General features: G+C 39.2%; 1 protein-coding gene across 3 annotated transcripts in view; it reads left to right on the plus strand.

Moving 5' to 3' along the window:
- PTPN5 (protein tyrosine phosphatase non-receptor type 5) overlaps positions 1-15,078 on the plus strand; it is a 117,160-nt gene that overhangs the window by 7,562 nt on the left and 94,520 nt on the right. Inside the window, exons 1-2 of one of the 3 annotated variants that reach the window (XM_051963974.1) lie at positions 7,405-7,497; positions 11,278-11,352. In XM_051963974.1, the coding sequence (XP_051819934.1) occupies positions 7,420-7,497; positions 11,278-11,352 (153 nt within the window). In that variant the 5' untranslated portion in view covers positions 7,405-7,419. Of the gene's footprint in view, positions 1-7,404; positions 7,498-11,277; positions 11,353-15,078 lie in introns of those variants that run through there. The other 2 variants (XM_051963975.1, XM_051963976.1) reach the window with 2 other exon arrangements.

The raw sequence follows: 15,078 nt of genomic DNA on the forward strand, positions 1-15,078 counted from the left end.
TGGATAGAGAAGAGAGAGAGGGAAAAAAAGAGTGTCTTCTGTGTCCAGATGATAATATCCTCTGTTTCTTTTGTGTCACTGCTTATCATTCCCCATGAATGGAACAAACTTCCTTTTACCAGGTCCTCCTCTATCTTCACTTTCTTTCAAAGCCCAGCCTTTCTTAGAGAAAAAAGATGCTACAACCCAAGTTTTTAGTATAGAAAGAGAACCAGACAGAGCCAGTCTAGCCTGAGAAGGCTCCAAGTCATTGACCAATAATTTCCAAAAAACAGGCTTAAGAAAGAGGCATTCATAGAAGGAAGGGGCTTGGGTAGATCATTAGTAGGTGACAATCCATCATACCAGAAGTTGCAGAGATTGGAAAAACAATGGTTAGCAGTAATGGTTAAGCACCTACTGGAATGCCAGCTTAGGGGAGGCCATTGGTACTGTCCCCAAATGTAGTTTCTGAGAAGTACTATTTCCAGAAAAAAAGAGTTATCTATAAGGTAATGCAGATAGGGGACCTTCAGGGCCTGGAAAATGAGGCAGTAGGAAGGAGGGGTGAGTTGGGATGGGTGGAAGCAGGGGGGAGCATGATATAGTAACTAAAAAATACCAATGTATCCAAACTCTGTTTCTGGAAAATTGGTATGATTAGGGCCACATGTTTATGAATAAGAGAAAACCCTAAAGAGAAAATTATCAGTACTTTTAATAGGTAGAAACTCAGATGCTTTAGTTCTCCTTATTCCATGAATCTGAAAGAACAATGATCATCATCAACCATTTAGCAACCATTAAGCAACTACTATGTACCAGGTGTTATGCTGGATTCTGGGAATACAAAGACAAAATAAATTTACATTCTAAGTGCATGCAAGATATATACATATACCTTCATTTATTCTCTTTTGATTCAGTTCAGCAATCATTTCTTAAGTGCCCACTGTGTACAAGACAATGAGGACAAGAGTGGAAAACCAAGCCCATGTCTTTGAAGAATTTGCAATCCAGTATGAAGATGCAACATTTACTTGAATAACTAATGCATGTATAAAAGAGAACCAGAACAGAATGAGAATTAAAGAGGGAGAGCTTTACTTGTAATAATCAGGTAAGGCTGGGCTTAGAAAGAAAATGAAGCTAGAGGAGGGACCTGGTAGAAGGAAGTTTGTTCCATTCATGGGGAATGATAGGCAGAGTGGCAAAAAAACAGAGGATATGATGAAAATGGGAGATCTTTAGTTGTTTGGCTAAAACAGGGTGTGAAGTAGAAAGACAGTTGGAGCTAGATTATGGAAGACCTTGAATGCCAGCCTAAGGAGTTTGCATTTTCCTTGCTTGGTGAAGGAGAGCAAATGAATATTTTTGAACATTCCATAGAGGGAGTGAAGTGATCCGGTCTATGCATCAGGAAGATTCCATAGTGACATATAGAGGGGAGCAGGGAGAAATTTGTCAGGAGATAATCCACATGTGTCAATCCTATATTAATAGTCATAAGAATAGAGAGGAGAGGATAGATGTAAGAAAGATTGCAGACACTTCCTGAAAAAGGCATCAGGGGACAGTCAAGTGTGCTAGATTAACCATCAAAAGTACTAAAGAGAGAGCTGAGGGGGATGGAGTGATCAGTGTCAGACTTTGGGTTTGTCAGAAAAGGCTTCATGGAAGAGATGGGCTTGTAAGAGGGGATTTGGAGGGAAAGAGGGTCAGACTTGGCCCAGAGGAGTGCGCAAGGAATTTAAAACTGAAGAAATGATACATATGAATGTACCATGTCAGGGATGAGCAGAGTCTTGAGGTGCGGAGTAGTGAGTAAGGAGGGGAATTAAGTTGTCTTAAAGTTTAGAAGTAAGTCTGGGCTGGGCTTCCATGCCTGTCTTAGACTTCTGTGCCCTGTTTCCTGAGAGTAATATGTTCCATAGCATCTCACACATGAGGACAATTAAATCACTTTCAGGGATTACATAAATGTGATAACTCATATATAAATAAGACAATTCACATGTAAATGCGAGTTGCTATTGTTGTTGTTATACCATAGCACACTTTTGCTCCAAATGAATTTTCTTTGGTTCCTCAAACATTATCAAGACCTAGCACTAGGGTCAGAACTGTAGGGATGCAAGACAAGACTATCTACTGCTTAGAGGAGCTGACAATTTCCTTGGAGATGGCCTGAGATTGAAAGAACTCAAGAATGCTACATGAAAGCTTGAGGATTAGATGGGATTGCACAAGATCAGAAAGAGCAATCACTGTGGCCTGAGTAGTTGGAGAAGATACGGGGGAGGTAAAAGTCAAGCTGGACCTGAAAAAAGGTAGGGAGAGAAGAATGGGAAGGGCATTCTGCATGTGAGGAACCTTGTAAGCAAAGGCAGACAAGTGAGAATGAGCCTGAGATATTTAGGAATTCCCAAAGATGAGCCTAATTTGGAAAATCTTACAGTGTTATCTCTTGAGCTCTTTGCCTTTGTAACCTCAGAAACTGGGAGAAGGAGGAGAGAGTTTTATGGTTCATAGTATCTTTTATCTAGAGAAACTTTCATTTATTCATCATTATAAGTTGCTAAAACTCTTTACAGAGTCCCAGTTAATAAAAAGCAATCTTTTAGTTAGTTATGCCCATTGATACCAACAGAAGAAGCTTTCTTTGTGCTGAATTTAATAGAATAGGAAAACTGAAATGAAAATGTAGAACCATGTCACTAACTTTAAGCACCTAGAGTTTTCAGCCTGTGGAAGCCTCACAGCTTTGTCCTAAGACAAAGGGAACTCACATATTTAATGGAGTTAGAAAAGTTAGAAACATTGGAGAACTTGCTTTGAAGATGTTTTCATTCATTTCAAATCCTGCCCAGCCCCTATGAGAGTCCTAAACCTCAGGGTATCAAAAGTACCAAAAGACCTGTCATTGGAAGAACTCAAACTGAGAGCTAAGTGTTTGTGCAAAAGACAGGATAGCCTCTTAAATTTGTCCCATCATGGGGGAACGAGAGATAGAGATGATAAAGTGCTCACTTAGCTTGCAAAAGGTAGCATAGTTATCTTGCTATTCCCAATATTCCCAAATAAAGCCTGAATCAGTTTAAAATGTAATTGGGAAGTATTGAACAAAATAAATAAAAATGCAATAAAAAATAGATAATGTTAGCATATGGTTTTCTAAGTCAACATGCAGCCTGCAGGGATCCTCATATATGACTTAGTTTCCTCTTTCTGTCTGACTTTGACACAACTGGTGAAGTAGATTTGAAATCAAAAAGTGAGATCAAATCCTACATCAGACACTTTGTGATCCTGGATACTTTGTGCCTCAGTTTCCTTATTTGTAAAATAAAAGAGTTGGATTGCCTTGGAGGTCCCTTCTGGCTATAAATAAGTTCTCTGATATCAGCTCTGAGTTCATTTCAGCCTAGCATATCTGAACCACAGGTATTTATTTATTAACCCAGATATCCAGTGAGAATTTTCTGTGCCTCCACTTTGGAATGATAAGCCATAGAAAATAATATACTGGGTAGGCATGGAAGGGGTGGGGAGCTTGAGGATCTTTAATATTTACTTGTTACATGTCTTCTTCTTTCTTTGAGCCCTGTCCACCACTTCTTTCACGCTTCCACAGAGGATCTTGCCTCCTTTTTCCACAGATAAAACTAAAACCACCAGCCCTGAGCTTTTCTGCTTCCCTTTTCTGCATTTCCAAGTTTTCTAGTCAGTTCATGTTCTCTCCTTTTTTTCCAGAGTTTGAACAACAAGTGGCCCTTCTTATTTACAATCCCATTCCCCATCAATCTCCCCTGGAATCTTGCTTTCTCAAACATTCCTTCTCATTTTAAATCTCTGTATCTTTTGGCTCTTTTCTTCCAACAAACATTCTCATGTCTCCCCCACCCTAAAAAAAAATAAATTTAAAAATATTTCTTTGGATTCTGATGTACTCTCAAGCATTCACCCTTTATCTCTCTTCCCTCCCTATTAACCAAATTTCCAGAAAGAGCTTTCTATACTCATTGCCTCTTGCTGCTCATCTCTCACTCCTTCCTTCACCCATGACAAGAGGGATTTCAGACTGACTGTTTGGAGTTAGAAGAACAAAATTCATATCTGAGTCTCCTGTCTCCACCTCCTCCCTTTAAGCATAGTAAATGCCTAATAAATAAATAAATGCTTGTTGGCTGACTAAGCTAAATCCATGTTTCCATAGGCCTGCCATGGCAATCTTTGTGCAGTTGTGCCCAATCGGTCAATCAGGAAGCATTCATAAAGCACCTATTATGCGCAAGGCAATGGAGAGACAAGTATAAAAATGAAGACATTTGGTTGGCAAAGAGTTTACATTCTACTGAGGGAAACGTGTGTGTAAATAGAGAGAAATGTGTATACAAATAAGCACACATGTACATGAGAACATAAGGATGAATCCCTTTCAGATTGGAGTTCACCTTGTAAAGGAGGATTTTGGCCCAGTGTCTGGAGCACTAGCTTTTGAGCCAGGAAGATTTGCCTTCAGTTCCTGACAGGCAAACAAACTTTGTGCCCCTGGCCAAATGGCTCAAGCCCTCCATACTCTGGGCTACTCTCTAAGATTACAAATTGCAAAGAAGGTGCCAACCTGCATTGGCAGAGGGACTTTTTCCATTGCATAGGACACCATGCGTTAGCTGCCCCCTGATTCCACTGGAGAGTTCTTCCCAGGAACCTCAGTTTGGGGCTGTCTCCAACCAAGCATCCCCAGTTCCCGAGACTATTCCACCTTCCATATCCCAAACCCCACTGCCAACCAAGAATAGGAATTATTTTCCCTTCCATGCATTTCTATCACCAGTAGCCCAGTATCTGGCACATAAGAGCCTAATAAGCTTAAGTTTACTAAGAGCTTGTTGATTGACTGACCAATCTGGACCCAATGTCAAGTGATCCATTTCCCATACATTCATCTCTGCAAGCTAGGCTACAACTAAGTGATAGCCACTTGCCCCATAATTCAGGATTTGAAACTTTCTAGTTTTTTTTGTTGTTGTTTTTTTAAACTAAATCTCTCCTCCCAGTCCCTGTAAGGGAGCTAGTAGGAAAAAGGTACTATAACAGTCTATGCCCAGGGGCAAGTTCATTGTGTCTTGCTTCGGGGCTCAGCAGCTTGCCTGGTCTTTTCATATGCAGATGAACCACTCAAAGCCTTACGTCCTTTACTAGGTGCAAAATGATCCATTTCCCTCTGAAAGGGGCTCACTCTTATATAACTATATACAAAATATCTGTAAAATAAATTCAGTGTAATGTGGGAGGGGAGAGGCACCGGCAGCTGAGGGATCAGGAAAGGCCTCATGTAGGAGGCAGCATTTAACTAGGAATTCTAAGATGAGGAGGTAGGAAGAACGTGTTTTCCAAGCAGGGGGGGACAGCAAGGACAAAGGTGTGATGTTGGGATAGTGAGGGGCAGCAAGCGGGCCAGTGTGGTTATTCCTGAGGGATGCTATGTTTATTAAGACTGAAAAGGTAGGCTCAAGCCATGTTGTGAAAGCTTTAAAATGTGCTTCAACTGTACAGCATAATAATTTCCAACATCTGTAATGTTTCAGGACTTAGTATGGTAAAGCTGTTATGCCTGTTTTCCTAAATTATTATGCCCTGAATAAAATTATTATGGCCACCATCCCCTTCCTGTCTATTAGGACTGAAAGAATTAAAATCTCAAAGCTCTGACCACGTTCCAAAGAGTCATAAAACTCCAGGTGGCTTCTCTCAAATGTCTGCTGGCATTTGCCCCTCCGACTAGACTCCCTGTCTCCTGCCCTTGACCCCCATCCTGTCAGGACTAAGTTATGATCCTTTCCTGGAATTATTGCTTGTCCCCCATCCAGTATCTTGCCCCCTCCTTATCTGCTTTATTCAGGCTATATATCCTATGTAGTAAAAGAATATATAAAAGGTCTGTGCCTTCATTGGTAAGGGGTTGGACATCTTTTGGACTTGAGTCCTGTCTGACCGGCTAGCCCAAATTCTCTACTATTAAAATATTTAAAAGTATCACTGTTTGCCTCAGTTTCTCCAGCATTACAGAGCAGAGGGCTCTGGGGCATCATAGTGCACGGAGCACTGAGCCTGATCTTTCTGAATTCAAATCTGCCTCAGACACTTACTAGCTGTGTGACTAAGTCCCTTAACCCTCTTCACCTCAGTTTGCTCCTCTGAAAAATTTGCTAAAGAAGGATATGGCCAACCTCTCCAGTATCTTTGCCAAAAAAACCCCAAATGGAGCCATAAAGCATTGAATACAACTGAAAACCAAAACATGATAGAGGAAGAACAGGATGGTTTGGACAAGAAAGATCCCATCCTAACCTACAAGTGCTTCTTCTAATAGGCTGAATGTCCATTTGTCATTGATACTGAAATAATAATAATAATAGCTAACATTTATATAACTACCTTGTGCCAGGAACTGTATTAAATATTTTCTAATTTTTATCTCATTTGATCATCGCAGCACCCTGGAAGGTAGGTGCTATTATCACCATTTTACAGAGAAGGAAATTGACTCCAGGCCAGGTACTCTATCCATTGTACTTCATAGCAGCTTTTAGAAGGTATTCTTATAATAAATGGAAGGTTGGACTATATAATCTCACATAAAGCAGGGAGTCTTAATCTTTTTGTGTGTCACTGCCCTTTAGCAGTCTGGTGAACTTTATGGACTCAATCAGCAAGCACCTACTATGTGCCCAAATGTACAAACCACTAGAGGTACCCACAAAAAGGGAAAAAAAGGTAAAAGATAAGAAAGCTACTTATTTTTAGAGTTATCAAAATATTTTTTAAAAACAAGTTCACAGAAGCCAAATAATTACTGATACTCAGCATCCACTGAACCTTTACCCCTCTTCCAAACCTATTTGATGCTCACTAGGGAGGAGAGAGGAGTACAGGAAGGGGAGGATAAAAGTACCACCCTGATGGTTGGATGGATTAAGGTTCTTTTAAAATGTGGGAGAAGTCAGGACCTTCAGTTCTGAGACTGCTTTATTTCCTTCTCAGAGTGAAATAGACTCCTGGGCCCCCAGAGTCTGTGAAAGCTAGGACTGCCTGGGCCCTGGAGCTGCCTGGGCCCTGGGGCTGCCTGGGCCCTAGGGCTGGAGCTTCTACCACTGGCCCTAAGGAATTATGCAGTGAGAAATGCTGTTCTTAGCCCCAGGCTTCAATTGGAGGTATCACAAGTCTCCCCAGGACTCTCTGGCTGCTGGCTGTCAGACTTGTGCCCTCACTGCAAGACTGAAGCCCAAGCATTTGGGATCCTTCTTTTGCCTCTTTCTTGGCTCACAAATTCTCTGATCCAGGAATTCTGCTAAAAAGGCAATCCTTACACTCCATCAGTGACGTGGAATGGAGATGAGCTGGCAGCCTCCTCCCACTGCATCTTAATTCAGCCAAATGCAGGAGGGGGATTCAGAGGCCCCTGAAGCAGATGAGACTCTGGAGACTCTAGAAGCTGTCTTTGTGCCTGAGCAGGTAATGTCCACTTCCAGAAGCCCCCCGACTCAGCCCCAGAAATGTGTTCATTGCCTTTAGCTTTGAGCTTCCTGCTAACAAGCTCAGGGTCACCTCTTTGTTATACCAAGGGTTTTTATCCCTTTTTTGTGTCATGGATCCCTTGGGCAGTTTGGTGAAGCTTTTCCTTTTCCTTTTCTAAGTAACTTTTAAATGCGTTAAATAAAAATGCATAGAATTACAAAAAAACCCAATAATACTGCCATACATTTATCAAAACAATTTTTAAAAAAGGAATTCATGAATCTCAAGTTAAGAATCTCTGAAAATCCAGCTCTCAAATCATTCTACAGGACCCCAGACACAGCTCATTTAGCCTCTCTGAGCCTCTGTGTTCTCATCTGTAAAATGATGATAATACCAACACCCACCTGGTATTGTGTTTATGAAAATAAAATGAGAAGATGTAGATAAAGTCTTTTGTAAATCTTAAAGTTCTACTATCTGGTCAGCAGCCATATGTTCCAAGAAGGACCACGAATGTGGATGGCACATTGCCTACTCTAAAAGCTTGTCTTAGTGACATTGGGCCATGTACATACTGATGGGTGGTTTATTAATTCATTTTCCATGGGACTAACTTGGCCTCTGTCTTCATCCAAGTCCCTCTGTGAATCTACGCAGAAAATAATAATAAAACATCTGGCATTTGCATGGTCTATTAGGGTTATAAAATAAGTGGTTTCATGTCCACTTCATTCTCATGGCATCCCTATGTAGTTGACAAGGTAAGAATTGTCTTCCCAACTTTGCAGATGATAAATAAATTGACTGCCCAGGGACATACACAGTCCATAACTAAGCCAGAATGGAACCTGGCCTCTAAGCTCAGTTCTCTCTTCCTTCTAGGCTATATTACCCATCTTGACCAGATCTCTCTGACCTTTTGCCCTAAAATAGGAAGCTCCTTGAGGGCAGGGATGATACAAAGAAAGGGATTTGTGTCCCCAAAACTCAGAATCAATGAGGGTGACAGAAAGTAAAATCCATGTCAGTCTACCTGGACCTAAGGCATAGGGTACATAACTTTAGAAATGTTCTTTACTCCTCATCCATCAATGGCAGCATGATAGTGGAGAGCATAGGATAAAACAGGAGATTGCATTTGATCTTGAAAGTGATGGAAAGCCACTAGAGTTCATAAAACAAGGGAGTGAGTTTTCATCCTACAGATATTTACTTAACACCTATTGTGTTCTGTGTCTTATGTGAAGAAAGCAAAAGAGAAAGAGATAAGGCAGTGTCCCTTCTCTTTGTGGGAACCCTAATATGATTTATCCATATGAACTGTAGTTCACAGAGTTGACGAGAATAGGAGCTCAGGACAGAGAGGATATTGGGCAATGATTTCACCAGGGGACAAGGAAAGACATTCCAGGAAAGGCCCACATCCTGAGCCAAAGGCACAGAGGCGAGAATGAACTTTTCACGATCTTAAGACAATGAAGAGGGAGACTTGAGTAGAGCAAAGGGCACTTGTTAGGAAATCTTAAAACTTTGATTAGATGATTCTCACCAGTTCATCAGTGACAGTTGTAACATCTCTCAGGGTTTAATGAGTGTAGCAACTGTTGAAAATACAATATATTTTTATATATGGATCAATATCCATATATGCTTGAACATGCCACAGATCTCTGATTCTTTTGATCTGGGCACTTCCTTAACCAAGACATTTGGTGTTCCATAAGTAAGCAGTTTTTGAGAATTGCTAGGATGGAAAGAGTCATCCCCCTGGCCAAACTGGTAATGCATCTTTCTGAACTTAGCTCCCAGAAGGAAGAAAAGAATTTTAGAGTTAGAAAGTATTTCCGTGGCCAACTAGTATATCTTGAAGTGAGAAATCTCTCTGCAGCACACACCCACGAGGTGGTCATCTGGCCTTTGCTTGAAACTCCCCATAAAAAAAAATCCAGTTTAGCTCTCTCTTCTCCCACAGATACTGTTTCTCTGGAAAGAAGGGTACTGTTGCCTATTGTCTAATCCAGAGGATAGTAAACATTTCTGAAAAAGCAGGGGAAAGTGTAGAGCTGTGACAGGTGAATGCACTTGGGGAGTGGGAGAAATTTTTTGACATAGACACCTTCATTTCTCAGGATTTAAATCCTACAATCCCTCATCTGCAAACAGAACTTTTCAGGGATGTTTCATATTCACTTAAAAGCATAATCATAGAGGAGTTCTGGGGTGCAAAGCAGACATTTGTACCTCAAACCCACATCCTACAGGGCACAAAGCAGCCAGGGAATTGGAATGTACGTGAATCTGCTCAACCGGCCATTTCTCTATTCTTGTGAGACTAATGTGAATCCAAAGAAGCAGCCACCTGCGGTAACCTAAGGAAAACAGCTATTTTAGCTCTGAACAGAGGTGGGAGATGGAGCCAGGGATTAAACGTTTCATTTTAGTTAAAGGTGAGAGCATCTGTTCTTCTTGAAAAATTAATAGGTTTTTTAAACTACTGTAGGCACAGATTAAACATCCACCCAATTGTCCAGGGTTTGAAAACACCCAGCTGCAAGGGATGGAGATAACAAGGGCTTTCACTTCATTTTCATCTTCCATCTAGAAGTGCTTCTCTTTCTGCCTTTCTGATTATGAAATTAGTTATTTTCTGGGTAGCATGTCTGTAGAGAGGCAGCTTCACTCAATGCATTGTTTTAAGCATTCTTTGTGCCGGGGAAGCATTCCCCTGGCAGATAACTTAGATTGTGGGAGAACCCATTGCAAAGAGTAGGGGAAAAGAGATAAAGTAGAATCCCCAATCCCTAGAGCAGTGGAAAGTCTGCCCCTGGGGTGAATGGCATCCTAACAGCTCACATACAAATAGTTCAGATGAGGAAGGAAAGGGGAAGATGCCCATAGAGCTATGGATACACAGGCATGGGATATACACAAAAACATAAAGTAGCTCTGGAAGAATAATGTCAGGCATTCTCAAGCTCAGAACCAACCGGAGTTGGAAATGAATACTGAGAAAATATGAACTACTTTTTTAAAAGCTATGCTGGTCAACAAGATTATGTGAAGATCAACTCTGATGGATGTGGCTCGTTTCAACAATGAAGTGATTCAGACCAGTTCCAATGGTCTTGTGATAGAGAGAACCATCTATACCCAGAAAGAGGAATTGTGGGAACTGAATGTGGATCACAACATAGTATTTTTTTTCCTTTTTGATCTGATTTTTCTTGTGCAGCATGATAATGTGAAAATATGTTTAGAAGAATTGCACATGTTTAACATTTATTGGATTACTTACTGTCTAGGTAAGAGGGGGAAGGAGGGAAAAAATAGGAACACAAGATTTTGCAAGGGTGAATGGTAAAAATTCTCTTTGCATGTATTTTGAAAATAAAAAAGTTTTTTTAAAGCCTTGTTGATTAAAATAATAATAATAATAACAAAGAACAGATAGAACTATTGAAAGGAGGGAATCCTCTTCAGGATATGAATCCCTTATCCCATTTAAGAGAGAAACATTTTTTAACATGTGCAAAACAGCATATGGTCTTGGTTGATCCTTTAACCAAAAAGTTGTTATCTGAAAAAAATGCAATTCAAATGTGTCCATACATAAGCTCTTATTGTAAATGAGTGACATTTAGTATTAAATATTTTTAAAGTAACAAGAAAAAAGAAGAGGACTTCTGTTGAGAGTGGGGAGTATGAAAACAGATGCTGGATGGAGAGAAATCATATTTATTTAAACTCTTACTTGATTTTGTTTTTTTCCCTAAGGATAATGATCTTCAGACTCAGAAGAATAGAGCAAAAATGGTTAACCGGGAGTTGAAAACCAAAATCAGTGAAAAGGTAAGAGTGTTTATCAGGCTGTTTTCAATGAATTAAAATCATTAAACTCCAGTGAGCTTTATCTCAAAGAAGTGAATAAACAGTACATATTACTGAACGACATTGCTGATTTTTGAAAAGCATTGAAGAATGGAAAGATGCCATAGGACAAAAGAAATGCAAAATTTTTCTAATATTCAAAAAATAGAACAGGACAAGGGTCTTCAAAACATCTACCAGTGTGTTTAATTTCAATTGCTAGCAAAATTCTAGGACATTTTGTGGACATTTTCAAGAAGTAATGATCACTACTACCACAGGTGTTGTTGTAAATAGTCCTGGATTTTGAACCAGGAACACCTAAATTCAGATCCTTCCTCTAATCCCCAACTTAGCCATGTGATCCTGAGCAAGTCATTGCTGTTTGATCTTTGTTGGAAAGAGAACTGTGACTCAGGGAGGTGATGCCATGAGATACAAATGAATCAGATTTAAATGAGGGAGAGCTATCCAAGGTCATCTGTCTCATTTTCTCCTCTAAAGCTAATAACCAGTGTAGATCAGGGCCACTGGAGATGACCTGGATGCAGTTGGAAACCTTGAGCTTTTTAAACTAAGGTCTTTAACAGGTTTCAATTTGAGATTCCATCCTTGTTTACAAAATGAGCCTTTTAACAGCACCTAACCAATAGGATTGTTGTGAGAATCAAATAAAATAACATTTCTAAAGTGCTTTGCAAGCCTTAAAATGCTATATGAATGCTAGTTATTGATACTTTTGTTATTATCATCATAATCATTACCATCAAGAATAGGTTATATCAAACTAACTTCATTTCAATTTTTCCCTCCAGAGCAAGAGAATTCCCTGTCTATAGCATTTGCCAATTTCTCATGTTATTCTTGAGGAGAAGGTAGAGAGGTATGGGCCAGATGATAGTATAATTAAGTGCATTTGAATATTGTTGAAAGCAGATTTAAAGAGTAGTTCCTATTGATCAATGATCTATTGATCATTGTCAACATACAATGAGATCTCTAGTGGACTGATCCAGGAATCTATCTTTGACTTTTTGCTGTTAATCATTCTAATCAATGATGTTAATGAAATTATTGGAAGTATAATTTTAATTATCAATTTTTTGATAATACAAAGCATAAGGAAATAGATTTCTAATGCTAATAAATTTCTAATAATAATTCTAATGCTAATAGAATTTCTAATGGCAAAAGAGGTCCAAAACAAAAAAATTAATCTAGCAAGGGAAATTTAATAAGGGCAAGTATTGAAGCCTATATCTGGGTTCAGAAAATCAACTGCATGAATATAAAATACATAATTAGGCAATGATTTGTATGGGGGAAAAAACCCTGGGTTTTAGAGAATCATAAACTCAGTATGAATCAACAATGCAACATGACAGTCCAAAAAAAATTTAACAAAAATGTATAAGTTTTACAAAAAACTAATGGTAGCCTACATTAAAAGAGGTACATGTCTGGAATTTCCAACCTCTACATTTCAGGACAAGCAAGAGTACGTCAGAAGCAGATTAGCCAGAATAATGCTGAGTCTAAAAACAATTCCATAATGGCATTTGCCAGGAGCTTAGAGATTATTCCATAATGTGGTTGGTTGCAGGAACTGAGGATGCTTAGTCTGAACCAAAGGAACATTATAGCTATCTCCAAATATTTAAAAATGAGGCGTGTAGAAAAGAAGGAAAGAAAACTTAAGTACTTGCTATGTGCAAAATACTGTGCTAAGTGCTAGGGGTGTAAATAGAAAAACAAGACAATCCTTGTTTTCAAGGAGCTTACCTTCTCAAGAGGGAGACAAAAGGAGAACAGGTTTTAGCTGCTAGTTAGATGGAAAGTCCCATGGTTCTTAGGATACAATGGCAAAACAGAGAGTGAAGAATTTTCTTAAATGTCATTTCCTTGATAAATCATTTGATTTTGTTGTTGAACCACTTGACAATGTTAAGGACTTTAATAGTGAGGACTTTCTTATCTCTATAATCAATAATAGTGTCTGAGAAATTAAATTTATTCTGCTTGCCCCTGGCAAAGAATAACAAATATTTCTTCATTTAAGTAATGGATAGGAGCTGCATAGATGCTGATAAGAGATAACTTTATGTTTAATATAAGGAAATGCCTCTCAGTATTTGAGCTATCAAAATGTAGAACAAGCTGCTTCGGGAATTAATGTGTTCCCCTTGGAATTTCTTCCAGCCAAAGCTGAATGATCACCTGTGGGAGATCTGGGAGAGGTTCTTAGGTATATTCTGAAATACAGCCAATTCTAAAATCTTCTCATTGGGAGAATCCAGAATTGAGTCACAGGCCTATTCTTCCTTAGATAGATGATAGATGGAAAGAAAATAGGAAGAAAAGAAGGAAGGAAGGAAGGAAGGAAGGAAGGAAGGAAGGAAGGAAGGAAGGAAGGAAGGAAGGAAGGAAGGAAGGAAGGAAAGAAGGAAGGAAGGAAGGAAGGAAGGAAGGAAGGAAGGAAGGAAGGAAGGAAGGAAGGAAGGAAGGAAGGAAGGAAGGAAAGAGACAGAAAGAAAAAGGGAGGAAGGGAAGGAGGGAGGGAGGAAGGGAGGGAGAGAAAGAAAGAAGTAATGAAGGAGGGAGAAAGATGAGACAAAGATCAACCTGATAGCTTCATATGGAGAAAGCTTTCCTCTGCCTTCCTGGAATAAATGGGGGAAATTCCTAGGGGAAGAACATAAATTTTCTTCCTCTTTCTCCATTGCTTAGTTGTGATCTAAGGAACAGTCCAAAGGATTTGCAAAGAGAGAAAATTGATGAAAAATAGTTGAAGGCTCCTCTACTTGTTGAAACACTAGTGCTAGGAAGGCACAGATCTTTTTGCCTGAGGGAATAGGGGTCTAGGTACTTGGATGATTCAGATTCTATATCAACATGGTGGGAAGGATTTTAGAATTTCAAAGGACATAATCCTAATTTATCAATTTCAAGAAATTGGAATTCATTTTACTAGATTTTTCTATATAAAGTGAGAACGAAAAGTCTTTTTCTCAAGGAATTTCTATTCTACTAGGGAAATACAACATTTGAACAGATTAATATGTATATGATGACTTGAGAAGTAGGGAGAGAACACTACCAACAAAAGCTTATCATAAGGGATAGTGCATGACATAAATTCTGAAGGAAGCTGGGGAGTCTAAGAAGTGAAAGTGAGACAAGAGTACATTCCAGCCTTTGAGTATCACCTGAGTAAGCCCTGAGGCAGAAAATGGAGGGACAGTTTCAAAGCAAAGTAAGTAAGAAGTTGGGCTAGAAAGGAAACAGTGAAAAGGGTGATAATATTCTATAAGCCAAGAGTCAGTTTGGGAAGGGTTTTAAATGGTTTATAGCCTGTTTCCCCATACCATAAAGGATTCTTTCCTACAACATGTTGACATTTAATCTTTCCAACAGGGAAGTAATCATATTCTAAGGCACCCTATTGATTACTGGGCAGATCTGATGGTCAAATCTTCCTTAGATTTTGAATCAGAATGTTTCTCAAGATGACTTTATCAATTGACCCTAGTTTTAACATCCTTCATACCTTTGGTTTTTTGTTTTTGTTTTTGTTTTTGTTTTTAATTTTTTAATAGCTTTTTATTTACAAGTTATATGTATAGGTAATTTTATAGCATTGACAAATGCCAAACCTTTTGTTCCAATTTTTCCCCTCCTTCCCCCCACCCCCTCCTCTAGATGGCAGGA

Source organism: Antechinus flavipes, chromosome 6, assembly GCF_016432865.1.
Source record: "Antechinus flavipes isolate AdamAnt ecotype Samford, QLD, Australia chromosome 6, AdamAnt_v2, whole genome shotgun sequence".
Taxonomy (NCBI): domain Eukaryota; kingdom Metazoa; phylum Chordata; class Mammalia; order Dasyuromorphia; family Dasyuridae; genus Antechinus; species Antechinus flavipes.